This window comes from Branchiostoma lanceolatum, chromosome 12 (assembly GCF_035083965.1).
Source record: "Branchiostoma lanceolatum isolate klBraLanc5 chromosome 12, klBraLanc5.hap2, whole genome shotgun sequence".
Taxonomy (NCBI): Eukaryota; Metazoa; Chordata; class Leptocardii; order Amphioxiformes; family Branchiostomatidae; genus Branchiostoma; species Branchiostoma lanceolatum.
In genome coordinates this window covers 10,945,600-10,960,122 of record NC_089733.1, presented here as the reverse complement: position 1 = coordinate 10,960,122, position 14,523 = coordinate 10,945,600, and the positions used below count along the sequence as shown (strand labels likewise).

Genomic DNA, 14,523 nt, shown 5'->3' with positions numbered 1-14,523 from the left:
AAGTTATTGGTTCAGGTTTCCCGCCAAATCCTGCATACTGGCTCCCGATTGGTTCAGATGATTGACCTCGGCCTCACCTTGCTTCCGGTTGTATCGTTCTCTTGCCATTTTTCGCCAACTTTTAGGTTACAAAAAATACACCACTAAATCAAATTCATATACAGCTATCCCAAATTATAAAAGTATCATCAAGAAGTATTTCTATTTGAACAAGAATGCTGACAGAAAATTTAACCTTTGACCTACATATACCCGGAAGTCAGCTGAGATTGATCCAGCTGGGCTGCGGTTCTTTTGACAACTTTTCTACGTAAGGTAAGCCGTGAAATTTGTCACTTTTGTATGATTTTCTCATTTTCTTATACCTTGAACTTTAAGTTAAAGATGGTACAACATAATTCAGACGATGCAAAGTCTGCAACACTGAGGCTGTTGCTTTGCGAACGCGCGCCTAAAAGTTAATTAAGCCGTGGACTTTGCTCTTTCCAACTTGATGCATGTCACGTTTTGACTGCTTTATTAAATAACAAAGAACGTTTTTGTTTCTTTTTGCCCAGACCTGTGAACAAAGGTAAGTTAAAGACTGTCAGAAGATGTCTGGAAACGGGCTGTTCCTCGGGCTAGATTTCAGCACACAACAGGTGAGTGTGATCATGTGATGGATAAGTTGTGAGTTATTTTGGGGAGAAAGTGGTTAAGGGGGCGTGGCCCAGGTGTGTTCAGCCTCAGGTGTGCACATGTTTACGAAAATGTCTGAAAACTCGGCACCTTGACAAATCCATTTAAGTACTTGATAATTGATTAATTGATAATTAAACTGGTGGAATACCCTTCCTTCACTTGACTTTTATGATTTATTACCTTGAATGGCTTCTTGATGATTAGAGGTATTGTTTACCTTGTGTCTGTCAGTGTATCTTTTTGTTTGTCTGCTTGTTTGTCTGTTTGTGTTTACAAATATATTTGGTCAGCATCAAGATATATATGGATGGATTGTGATGAAACTTGGCATTTAAGGAGGTCTTGGGGAGACGAAAATGAAGGGAAATTTTGGCCCCTAGCAGCTTTCCCTGGTACTGCAGCAGATCTCCTGATTTTTGTTTGTATTTCCCAGATTAAGGCGATAGCTGTGGACGACAGTCTGAAGGTTGTGAGCGAGGCGGCCGTACAGTTCGACACGGACCTGCCAGAGTTCAGGTCAGTTCTGTAATACAAGTTCAAACTTTAACTTCAAGTGACTTTTAACTCTCAGTATTATTCTGAGGAAGGTGACAGAAAGTCACCAAAATATTTGCTAGATATTCATTTATTGGTTGTGTACAGGGTTCTAGCCAGCACACATCATTCCAGCATTTGACGAATTTTTTTGCATATGATTATGATGGGAATGTAAGCTGGTGTGTTACGCCGAAGGGCGGTTATACCGGCTATATAGATACAGATACAGGAACATTTTTTGACCACTTTGTCAACCTTGACGGAACAAAAATCCATGATGTAAAAATGTCAAAATTTGAATAAATTGATAGAAATTTGTGCAAGGTGACAGAAAAAAGAAGACTCTTTGTAGGATCTTTCCATCAATGGGAATGGGAATGATGGAAAAAAATTCAAGCTAGCTAGAACTCTGTGACAGACAGTCACCAAAACATTGGCTACTGGTACTAGTAATGATTGACTGGTTGTGTGCAAAGAACTTTGTTATCTGATGGTCATTCTTGACTTTGATGATAAAAAGTGATCAGTTTTGGCTGATTTTGTGCAGGACTCAAGGAGGGGCTCACCAACACGACGATGGTCTGACTGTTACAGCTCCAACAGCCATGTGGGTGAAGGTATGGGAAAATAACATGTGGGGTATTGTCAACCCCCTACGCTGAATCAAAAAAGGCAGCAGCTTTGTATTACGTTACATTCAGCTCGCTAAACTTTATCCTGAATTCAGGCACCACTTATGCTTTGCATTGAATGCACCAATTGCACTCTACGTTTAGTTTAGAGATCTGGTTACAAATTACATGCATGTGGAATTAAAATGGATGATTACCCTCTGCCTAAAACTGCACATGCATGCAAAAAAATTGGTTTGATAAGAAAAAGAATAGATAGGATATACATCATGCACAAAAAGCAAGAATATTCATAACACATGTAATGAACAACTGTAAAATCACATGGCAGATGATTTTCCCATGCCATGATGATACACATCAAGCCTAACTTAATGTTTCCTTGTGTCTTCTTCATTCTAGGCCCTGGATCTGCTCCTCTCCAAGATGAAGGCATCTGGTTTCAACTTCAACAGAGTGAAGGCTTTGTCTGGAACTGGACAAGTAAGACACAGTACCTACTCCAGATACTTGTGAAGAGAACTGTTTTTGCACTTATACATGTTGACAGCTTTAACACATAATGTAACCTGTAACCCTTAATTCTGTTTTTATTCCTCCACCTTTGATCATCATCAGAATGACAGGCTGCTTGCCCGGAGTAAGTTCTCTGCTTTTTCTTTGACCAAAGAATTAATTTCAGTTGGGCTATAGGTAGTCCAAATGTACGCATTGCAGCAGCAGCTGGTTATATTACACTGAACGACCTGTAACACCTAACCTTTGCACATCTAATAGGTGCAAGCATTGTTTAAAGCTAGTGAGGAAGCCCCTTTTTGACTTTGTATCTACCTACTACCAAGCTAAACAGCAATGTTACATGAATAGCAAAGTTCTTTATTCACAGCCAAGTATTTTCACGAGTCAACGTTTTGATGTCAGTCTGTTATCTTCATCAGGGCAATACTGACTGGTCGACAGTGCAAGGCGTCAGCTTGTGTATTAATACTTGGTTGTGAATAAAGAACTTTGCTATTCAAGTCATTCACCAACCTGATGAAATTATTCACGGAAGGAGCAATGTTACATATTGAAATCCAGGATCTACAAGTCTGTACTGACAAATTGACCATAATTTTGACCTTTTCTCCTGCAGCAACATGGGAGTGTGTACTGGAAAACTGGAGCTGGGTCTACTCTGCAGCAGCTGCAGCCTGATAAAACACTGTATGAACAACTCAAGGTACGGAGGAAGGAGCTAGCACTTTCAAAATGTCTATCATTTGTGGTTGTGATTGCAAGTGATCAAGTAGAAGAGTCTAAGACTACATGTAGTATACAGTGCATACAAGGACAGGCACACTATAGACATGCAAAAATTTGTAAAAAGATTGTTACAAAAGCATATATATATGATGATTGTATTGCCAACATTTATTTCATTCCTATAGATACAATCAAACCTGGTCAGGCAACCACCAGAGTCCAGTCAAATGCCACTTTAAAGCAGTCCCGTCCAATTTTTCATAGTTAACTCCACCTTGTCCTCAGAAACCATTCTTCGTCAGTCCCTTGAGTGGCTGCTGAACCCAGGTTTGACTGTAAATATTTCTAGGGAATGATTTGAATAAAGGGTGCCTGACAGGATAGGTACTGTTAATAACTGTTATCTCATAATGGTGTTGTTATAACGATGCTGTTTGATATTTCCAGGACAGTTTTGCTGTGTCAGACTCCCCCATCTGGATGGACTCCAGTACCACAGCCCAGTGTAGACAACTGGAGCAGGCAGTGGGAGGGGCACAGGTACCGTGCTTTGTCCCAACACCTCAAGTATTCATCCTCTCTAGTCTGTGTAAAACGCAAACTCCTCTGTCTAGGCTGTAATGGCCCCTCTTTACAGGGCCACTAAAACGCGATTCAATCAGGCTACATCTTCTCATGCCAGGCCGGCCTCTTGTGTATCTCAAGCAACGATCCTGTTAGCCTGAGTACCAGCCTCCGTAGTGACTGCTGGCTCAAAAAGATTCGCTTTTGAGCCAGCGGTCACTACGGAGGCTGGTACTCAGGCTACGATCCTGTCGTACCGGCCTGCGATCTGTCCTTCTCATTGCAGTAGAGCTTGCCAGCTGTCGGCCAATCAGTGGTTGGAGGGAAAGTTACCAGCCAATCATGTTGACCTAAAGTGTTGAACTGAAAGGATGGTGAAATTCATGCACCAAATTTTCAACTTAAGTCTACTGTAGCCGTACACAGTAGTTCAGAGTTGTAAATCACAATCATGATATTATGCTAATGGGCATTGGATCAAGTGTCAGTGCATGCTAGGAAGTCTTCATTTTTTTGTTTTGTCTGCAGTCATTTCAGGCTTTTAGTCAAGTCTATTTTTTATCTTCCAATGTTTTAGATTGACCTTTACTGAGACAAATGTTGTGCCTTTCACAGAAACTTGCAGACATCACTGGATCCAGAGGATATGAGGTAAGGATGAATTTCTACTTTTTTTCAAACATGAATTAGTTGCTAGATTAGGAGCTTTTGAATTTCAATATCAATTACTACAGTAACAGCTTTATCAACAACTTGTTTTGATAACTTGACAATAACAAGTCGAGCAGTGTTATATAACATTACACCTTTCAGTTACAAAATCACAGTTTTTTTGTTTTCTAAATTTCCCGGTAATTCTTCTGATGTTATTCAATGGACTATTGTATTTGCTTATCCTATTGAAGGACAGATGTTGCAGATATAACGTTATAACTTGTTTTTTCTGATTATCCAAAATTTATTCCTTCCACAGAGGTTCACTGGTAACCAGATTGCTAAAATCAGTCAGAACAACAAAGCTGCTTACGACAACTCAGAGGTCAGCATTTTCCTTTTTTTTAAGATTTAATTTCCCATCATAAGGATTACACCTGATTTTGTCCTGTGCTACATATCTAATTTAAAACATTTTCACTCACTTACCATGTCAATGAAGGGGACAAGCACTGGCCGCCATGGTAGTGTCCTTCATTTGCATTTCAATTGATCGTAGCTCAAGCTTACACGCATAGCATCTTAAAATTTCATTGGCAAGTCTTCTGTGAACAACATGTATACACACTTGATAGAGTTCATTTGAGAGGTCAGAAGATCTATGGGTGTGTGAAAACACTTCATGTATGATTCCCAATTACGCTTCAGTGACCGCTCGTGAAAACAGTCTTTAAGCAACAACAGGATAAGAACTCCCACAATCTTTTTGTCCAGAGGCAGAGTAGTAGGTCAACCGAAGCAGCATAAAAAGTACTAACTTTGGAATGTAATCCTTTTACGTTTTCCTCCCATTTCTCCAGCGAATCTCCTTGGTGAGCAGTTTTGCTGCCTCCCTCTTCCTGGGTAACTATGCGCCCATCGACCATAGCGATGGTGAGTGACAGTCATCAGTTGACTAGATGAAAAAACGGCATGCCTTTTGAAAGTAGAACATTAACACTAATTCTGTAAACCTTTAGTCTTTTCAGAAGTGGTTTTATTTTCTTGGTTTTTGCAGTGGCCTTTAATTCCACTGCAAATTCATCGACACCACAAATATGCATTTCCAATGTGCTACTATTGTGTCAACCACAAAAAATGCCTCCTTTTTGCCCCTGTTGAAAAGTACATGTTGCACAGTTAAAACCACAGGGTATTTGAGTTTGCAATGTCCCTTGAGTGTACCTTTTACAAAAGAGAAGAAAACTACACACTTTTTTAAAGTAGAACAAGCAAACGAGTGTTCTTATTGCAGAAATGAAGGCAGCATGTTGAAGCTGCAGTTTCTCAAATGATTAACAGAGGGCACTGCAGTACAGTGGCTAAAAAGTCTGAGCATCCAAATCTGTCAGGAATTTTTGTCGACGCCACAGGGGCGAGCCTAATGTTATTTCTCTTGTTTGAAGGCTAAAGACTCTCAAACTAATCCTTTAGTTGTGTGACAGAGTTTATTTTAGCAGTGCCTGATGTGTACTTTCAGGTTCTGGCATGAATTTGCTGGACATAAGTGGAAGAAAGTGGTCACAACAATGTCTTCAGGTAAGAGAAATATCACTTTGTTCAAGGAGCTAAACTGCCATGAGTATTAATCCGCTGGGTTACATAAGTAAGCCACTTTGAAATCCGAAAATGAGAGATCTTCAGTGCAGCTGATCCTTTCGTAACTTGTTTTTTCACCAGGCATGTGCTTCGGGGCTGGAGGGGAAGTTGGGCGAGGCTGTACCTTCCTTTGAAAACCTGGTAAGGCAACAACAACTCAGTTGATGATGTCATGTTGGTGAGGTCATGTGATCTATGCAATCCTATTAGCAAGTAGGGCGTCAGGGCGTCGTCTAGATGCCCTACACTTAAAGAAAACAAGGAAATTAGATGCCCTCCTTTTGCAGGGGACTCCCTATTTCCCTGGTGATTACATACAAATATACATATATTATGTGTTCCCCACACACACACTGAAACTATTGTTATTTCCTCATACCAGACACTGAGACATCATAAAAATTGATTGATATGCAAAGCTACCGGGTAATTGTTAATCCATTGAAACTTGTCCTAATGACCTTGTGTGTTGCAGGGTTCCATTTCTGCCTACTACGCAGACCGATATGGCTTCTCACCAGACTGTAAGGTCATCGCCTTCACTGGAGACAACCCAGGTCATTTGCTGTAACATAATTCTGCTGTTACATCAACTCTTTGTAATTCGTGTCTGAAACGTCTGACCATTTACAACTTATCTAGTTGCTTTTGTACTGAGTGAAGAAATAAACTGTCATGTATGGACTAACAGTGATTGCCTTTGTTGTCCCAGGCTCCCTGGCTGGGATGAGGCTACAGGGGGGAGACATTGCAGTGAGCCTGGGAACAAGCGACACCCTGTTTTTATGGTTACAGCAGCCCAGCCCCGCCCTGACCGGTCACATCTTCTGTAACCCAGTGGATGGGGATGCCTACATGGCACTTCTTTGGTACGTACATATAGAATACAACATGTTGTGTTCTATATCGCCCGAGGCGCACCCGGGGGAGGGCCGGGACCGAGGGTGATGCGGAATACACCGTGTTGTACTTGTATTTTATTTATGTCATACCCACCCGAAAAAACACACATTTCAATGCAAAATGCGCCAGACGTTGAGAGAGTTGTGCATGTGTCCTCAAACAAAAAATTGTAACAGTCTGAATCTGGTATTTGAATTTTTGACAGCAACGCAGCCAGCACACGCAAAGCGAAATCTGCAAATCGTTCAAATCAAACTAGGGAAGCCCGGGCTGTACCGTAAAAAACAGACCAGTCTAAACATCCGTATCAAAGGTTAGCACGGCCTAGGTATGATATCTACATGGGCTGCATTTGGTAAAATTACACCAGGATGTGAACAAAAAAACTTGCTGACTAATAGAACATGAAAAAAACATGGGAGAACATTACAAAATTATTTACTACATGTATTTCAACCAAAGTCCTTGATTCAACAATAAGTTTAGTTATAAGCTTCCAACTACAGTCTTTCAACTTTTAAACAGTTACATGACAAGTAACAAGAAGTTTTAAAAATCTTTTCAGCTACAAGAACGGCTCCCTGATGAGGGAACAGATTAGGGATGGATGTGCAGGTGCATCGTGGGAAAAATTCAGCCAAGCCCTACAGAGCACACCCATGGGCAACAATGGCAATATCGGTGAGGTCATGCGAGGTCAACTTTTGCAGTTTCTCAGCATTTAACATTTCGTGCAATCTCTTGTACATTTGTTTAATCTCCAAGCAGATCTATTGGTTGCAAGGCAGTATCAAAAGGGCCAACAAGTACATACATGTAACCTGAATCTTTGTTGTACAATTTTGCACTGCTGTGTTAAATGATATCTATTTTGTATACCTGTATACCTGTATTTTCTCCAGTTCTCTGGTACATGTATTGTTATTCTGCATGGCATTATACCATCTTGAAAATCATTATTTTTACTAAAAGTTGCAAAGGTGGAAAAAAGGACAACTTTTGCAATACAAGATCCTATATTTCAAACACTCCCCAACATGAGTTTTTGATTGACAGTTTAATCCGCTCCCTCAGGTATGTACTTTGATGTCCAGGAGATCACTCCCTCTGCTGTCGGTGTTCACAGGTTCAACTCTGCTGATCAGAAGGTGGGAAAAAAGTTTTTTTTGTAGGAAGTTTTAAAATTTGTTTTTCCATTGAGTTATCATAGAGTGGAACTCCTTGCCACCAAGTACAGTAGGTGTGTTCTCATTAGATAGCTTTAAACAATGCTTGCAGCTAGCTGTGCAAAGGTTACTTGTGAAAGGTTGTTCAGTATAGCACAGTTGTTTGGTACCCAGTAGGACTAGCCAGCTCAATCAAGGTGGTTAAAGAGAGGTTTAGCCTCCTTGGCTTCTTCAGTTCCTAAGTTGTTAGTTTCCAAGGAGGTTAAATACTGCATTTAACCTCCTTGTTAAATACTGTATTTAACCTCCTTGTTAGTTTCTAACTCAGAGATTACTGTTGCTGCATTAGTAGATACTGGTATCTTTTTAATTCATCATTTATGTTAGTTCATGTAGATAATTGTACTGTATCTCATCTTGTCCCCATGTAGGTTGAGTCCTTCCCACCAGCAGTAGAGGTACGAGCTCTTGTGGAGGGACAGTTCTTAGCCAAGAGAGCACATGCCGAGATGCTGGGATACAGTGTTGGTTAGTTTTCAACAAAAAATTTGCCTGATACCCACTTCTGGTTATTGTAGACAGCTTACATTGAACAGGTATCCCTGTAGGTAGCAGGCCTACAATCAAACGTGTGCAAGTGACCATCTCTACATAAGGACCACCTGGCCAATGTGACCACTTTGTTGGTGGTCCCTTAGATAATTTTTCTCCTTGACATAAGCATTAAGAATCATGTACAAATGTAGTAACCACGTGTCCACCTAGAACAAGTTTTATGATTGGTCCTCTGACTGGTCTTCTTGGGCAATTTTGAATGTATTTTCATTTCTAAACTCTTAATAGCTTCTCTTTTTAATACAGCTGCTAGGGTGGAGTGAGGTGTACTGTGTTTATTTTAGGCTTTCATACACAGATTTTCTGTAGAATAAACAGAACACATTTTGTCATTACGCATTGAAAGACCAATAATTATTGAATGGTAAATCAAACCCCTCAACCAGATAAACTTAAGGTACTTATGTCAGAGCCTGGGTTGTTGAATCCCCATGTTTTTTCTTGTTTGCCAGGCTGCAGTACCAGAGTACTGGCTACAGGGGGCGCTTCTTCCAACACCTCCATCCTTCAGGTGTTGTCGGACGTCTTTAACGCACCTGTGTACATCTTAGACACGGCCAACTCAGCGTGCCTGGGGTGTGCCTACAGGGCTAAGCATGGTCAGTGCTCTTCCTCCAGTTCTTTTCTTTTTTTCAAACTTACATCAACGATCATTTGTCTGGCAAGAAGGCAATACACCTGTACATGATGGCCTATGCACAGTGTAATACAGTTACAGAAGATGACATACAATTTTAAGACAGATGATATAGATTGATGGATTGATACGATACAGTAAAATCAAACTACAATGAATTAGTAACATGATTTTATTTTTATCTTTAATGAATTCCATTTACAATATTTTCATCTTTTCCTCACATAAGATTGTAATTAAATTCTATTTTTTTACTATTTTTGCTTCTTTATTCTTATTTGTCTGGGGTGTACCTACAAGACTCAGCAATTTATTGGTTAGTGCTTTTTCCTGATTTTTTTTCCACGTCACTATGGTCAGTGGTTTAGACAATACAAAATGTATACCCTTAAGTTTATCATCATTTTTATTAATTCACCAGGTTGTATTATTTCAGCCAGTAGGTACCCATGTGAGTAATGAGGCTGTTGTAACGCACTCGAGGCACCTCCTCAAACATGGGACCCCCATTTTTCGTCTCTTCCGAAAGAAGGATACCCTTCCCGGGATTCAATCCGGGGTCTCCCGGATCCAACTAATTGGAAACAGGAGGCTCAACTGCAAAGCCGCTACCAATTGAGCTACAGGGACATTAAATTCTATTTACAGATATCAGTGATTTTAACCCTCTGTGATCCTGTGGAATAAACATGTTTACAGCAGCAATATGGTTTGAACTGGGATGCACCCAGATAGGTAAACAAATCAGGCAGAAGTGAGACTAGAACCCATGACTCTACTGATTACTTACTAATACTTACTTACTAATTCGTAAATGTCAAAATTCTAGGTTGGCTGGGCAGCAGCAAAGTGTCATTCCAGGAGGTAGTCCAGGGGGCGCCAGAGTACAAGCTTGCCGTCACCCCAAACTCTAGCGCCAAACAGGTAAGGGACACTCCTGAATAGTTTCACTAGGATGGTAATCCAATAATTACAATGTTCTTATTTCACGACCAAAATTTGAGCTAGTGCTGACGTTTTGACAGCAATTTAGTTCAGACCCTGGTGGTGCCTAGTGACACATAGGTCAGCAAGTTTCCTTGCTGTTTCAGTGGCACTATATTTTTACAGGCTAGCCCTTCCCCTTTAACATGCTCGAGGCACCTCCTTCAACACAGGACCCCTGTTTTACGTCCCTTTCCGAAGGACATGTGCAGCCCCAACCAAGATGAACCGGGGTCGCCCAGTTACCAACTAATTGAAACTTGAAGCTCAGGAACCAGTCATTCTATTGGGTCAGTTAGTCTTCACTCTCAGTGAGCAGTTGAGCTTGTCTCACAATGTTTCTGACCTAGGGTGAAGAGATGCTGTTACAGTAATCAATTCGTTCAATGCTGAGAAGCAAGAAGACAATATGAAAATAAGTTAATATGCTGGTCAATAAGTGTGGGTAGATACCTGCTCAACTCCAGATTCATCTGCATTAACCTACATATGCAGCTGACATGTTTAGACATGCACTTCATTTTCCTGATATGTATTTCTTGAAAGCTTAAGTTTGTTTTTTCATCAGAAGCTCAAATTGGCGTGCAGGCTGCTTTTCATTTAGGTCATGAACATTATTAAGCTCCTTGGTCACGAAGGAGTTGGTAAGGGTATAAGAATATATGCATTTCTTGGACCCTTTGTTCATTTATGAAAAACGCAGGAGACTGCTTTTCATTGAGGTCAAGAGGGAGTTGCTAAGGGTCAGACAAAATATGATAAAGATACAGATTACATGTAAACAAACTTATCTCTCATTACATTATCTTACATACACCAAGAAGCAAAAAGCACTCTTTTGCTTAATTAAGTATCATAGATTTCCCCATCATCATTATCATCAGTCGACGTGCTTATGCACCGTCAGGATTATACATGTACTGCCCCTTTCGTTGGCTGATACAAGACAACTCAACAGTTGAGGACCAATACATACATTTGGGGGGCATTAAGTTACAACAAATTCAAGAAAAGCCGACTATGTTTCCTTAATTGGTTACAATTGTTTATATAACTGTCATAATCTTCTTTTTAACAATAAACAATAGACATGCACATGTTCACCTGCACCTTCTTTTATTTTGTCTAAGTTTGTGGAGACAGTTTTGTGTCAAGCTGCATGCAGAAGCCCAAGAAACACTGCCTTTCTATTATAAGTTAATGAATGAAGTGTCCTCAGATGAAGTGGAACAATAATCAGTCAAAACATATTAAGTTTTCCTGCTCTCGACAGCCGGTCAAAGTCATATCAAAAGTGTATTTTTGTCATTTAGAGTTTTCAAACACTTGAATAGTTTCCATCAAAAATCTTACCATCCGATAACTGGATACTCTCCACAGTGTATGTTTGTACACTCTTGTCCAAATAAAGTATGAATTTTGAGCTTCTCATGAATAAATGAAAAACAAATAGACACAACAAACACTGGCTTACGTGTCATACATGCCTACTCAGTGCTCGAAATACCCAGTTGCGCAGTTGTGTAGCGCAAGCACATTTTGCATGGCCGGTGCAACTTATTTCTAAACCATGTTAGTGCAGTGCACTTATCTAATTCTTAAAGAAACAAAGATGTGGCTTTTAATTTATATGATCTGATTCTTTTAAACAAAAATATTGTAAAATGCTATGTATGTAACTAATAATTTGTGAAATCAGTGAAAGTAGGCGGGGCAACCTGAAATTCCAATGTGCAACCTAGCTTTTGCCCCAAAGTCTAAGATGGGAAAAATCTAACTTGTTATCAACTGTTATTATAAAACTTTTTTAAAGAGCTTTTATTCTAATTATTGAAATTTTTGTGTTGGTTTTATGTTAGCAGTTTTCGTGGTGACCCCTTCGCTGCAAACTCGAAACCACCACTGTTTCCATTACTGTATGTTGTGTGACTATTGCGCTATCGCAAACTTCAGAACACAGCAAAAACTCAATTTTCTCTGCAGACTTAGAGACATTACAGTACTTACATTTTAAAGATAAGTTCTTCTTAAAACTAATCTGCCATATTGATTACAGATAAACCTTTGGGCTAACAAATGACTCCTAGGAATTCTTACTCTGTCTAAATTTAGTTTTGATTGCTTGATTGCTTGCTTGATTTATTGCTTGCTTGATTGCTTGCTTGATCTCGATTGATCGATCGATTGATTGATTTGTTGGTTTATTGGTTGTTTTCCACAGGTCTATGATCCACTGGTGGGAAGGTACAAGAGGCTGGAAGACCAGGTCGCTGGACAGTGAACATCAGATTCCGTGCTCATGTTTCGATGATGTCATTTTACTGACGGACCCATGCTCATGTTCTGATGATGTCATTTTACTGATAGATTCCCTGCTCATTCTGGTGACAGTGTTTTTCCTTTGAAACAAACATGTGTTATATGGTGTATCATGATTTTTTATGAAGCTCTAACTCTGAAAAATTATTATTAAGAGATGATGATATGCACTTTGGTAGCTACTTTGAATAAGCTACTGTGAAAGGTGCCACTGTCTAAAAAACAAAAAACAGGACCAACAAGAACTGTTACAGTAATTTTTCTTACTCAATGTGCAATGAAATTTGTCATGTTCATATGAAGCCATCATGCATAGTTCAAATAAGTGTAGCATTATAATATTTATAAATTTGATATCTATGATAAGAGCTGCACTCTGTGTTCTCTTCTTCCATAGTGGTTGATGAAATAGAATGAAAAATGGGAGGGGGGTAATGTAGAAATAGTCAATACAGAGATACAATATCAATATGTTGTAATATGTCATCAATGATACAAGAAATTTTAAAAAGATAGTCTGTGTTTAAGTGTGTCATTTAGTCTCAGTGTTTAACTTTTCAATTAAGTCAGTTTCTCAGGTATCTAATAATATAATTGTGTAAATCATCACATATTTACATGTACTCCAAGCAGAGGAATGGGTCCGGCTTGTCTTGGATGTATTTTTAGGTGTTTTTGTTGTGTTGTGCATCTATTTTGTCCCGTTTTCTTTATGTCACCAACATGTGCCTACCAAAAATTTCGATGATCCGTCAACTCCGACAAACAGAGTCTTTTTTAAAAACTGCTGTGGGAACCGATATTTACTCTTCTTCACGAGCTATCTACCATTGAAAAATCACGACCATAGCATATCAAGAACATTAGATATGAAACCGGACATTCTGCTGTAGTACCACTAGGAAGCCGCTGGCAGGTACAAAATTAAACTTGACCTGACCCCTACTTGTTAACGTTACCCACCTTCCAAATATCATGCATCCATTTAATGCTTCTTGAATCATGCTATCCACAACTAAACCTACACACACACACCGAACCCACGACACACTGCCTGAAAACATAACCCTCTTGGCAAAGATACTAAGGACCCCAAAATAATTTTCAAGGGCGCCTTTGGCAAGACTTCGAGTCATGCCAAGGTCATATGTGCAGTAGAACGTGTTGTCACAGGAGGTATTGACACATCCTGGCAGACATTCACACCAAGTTTATCAAGTAAGCTCAATGTTGGCACAAACCCACTCCTAATCCCCGGAAGGTCAAGTTTACTTTAACAGACTTAATCCTGGTCTTTCCTTCTGAGCACACAGCAACAGTGGTAGCTATTCCACCCAGGAATGTCAATATGGTGAGTGGAGATTAGCACAGTGTATTGGTGTGGGGTTAACATAGCGTAAACCTTGGGTCACAGCGAAAAGCACGTTCGGTACACTCATGAACCATCCATATAGCTACCGGACTCAATGGGTAACTAGAGTTACGTATTTGTGCTACATATGCTTCAGGGTTGCTTTGTTATCTCCATGAAAAATGAGGATATAGTTTTGGGTGGGTGTGTTTGTTTGTCTGTTTGTCTGTGTTTCCGCACTACTGTAGTCATAACTCAAGAACCTCTTGATAGATTACGATGATATTTGGTATGTGGGCAGGTTTTGTGAAGCCGAAGTTCAAGGTCGATTTTGGGCCCCCTGGTATGTGACCTTGGTACTGCAGCAGAACTTCCGTTTTTGTATCTTTTGACCTGGACGTGCTATGGTCTTGATTTTTGGATGGCTGATATCTTGTGATAACTACTTAGGCTCTTCAACCACTCGCCCTCCTTTCTGGCCCTGTGCTTTCGTCTTGGTTCGGGACCCAAGATTACGACACAAGGCACTTACGAGGTTCCCGACCCACTGACCACTACATAAACAGACAGGACAACAGATGCTGATGGTAGAAAAAC

The 14,523-nt window shown here is 39.9% G+C and overlaps 1 protein-coding gene across 3 annotated transcripts; it reads left to right on the top strand.

Annotated features, from left to right (window-relative positions):
- The first annotated feature begins 218 nt into the window (after positions 1-218).
- On the top strand, positions 219-13,090 carry LOC136446488 (xylulose kinase-like). 3 transcript variants are annotated; one of them, XM_066444872.1, is made up of 20 exons: positions 219-315; positions 572-641; positions 1,115-1,197; positions 1,766-1,835; positions 2,253-2,333; positions 2,986-3,072; positions 3,543-3,635; positions 4,275-4,310; positions 4,633-4,698; positions 5,174-5,246; positions 5,833-5,891; positions 6,033-6,092; positions 6,427-6,508; positions 6,664-6,820; positions 7,420-7,535; positions 7,929-8,002; positions 8,452-8,548; positions 9,088-9,234; positions 10,102-10,196; positions 12,478-13,090. In XM_066444872.1, exons 2-20 carry the CDS (start codon positions 594-596, stop codon positions 12,535-12,537), a joined length of 1,584 nt encoding a protein of 527 aa, XP_066300969.1. In that variant the 5' UTR covers positions 219-315; positions 572-593; the 3' UTR covers positions 12,538-13,090. The 3 variants fall into 3 exon arrangements, with proteins under 3 accessions (XP_066300969.1, XP_066300967.1, XP_066300968.1); XM_066444870.1 differs by having other exon boundaries at positions 235-315; positions 558-641; XM_066444871.1 differs by having other exon boundaries at positions 267-310; positions 558-641.
- Positions 13,091-14,523: the final 1,433 nt, after the last annotated feature.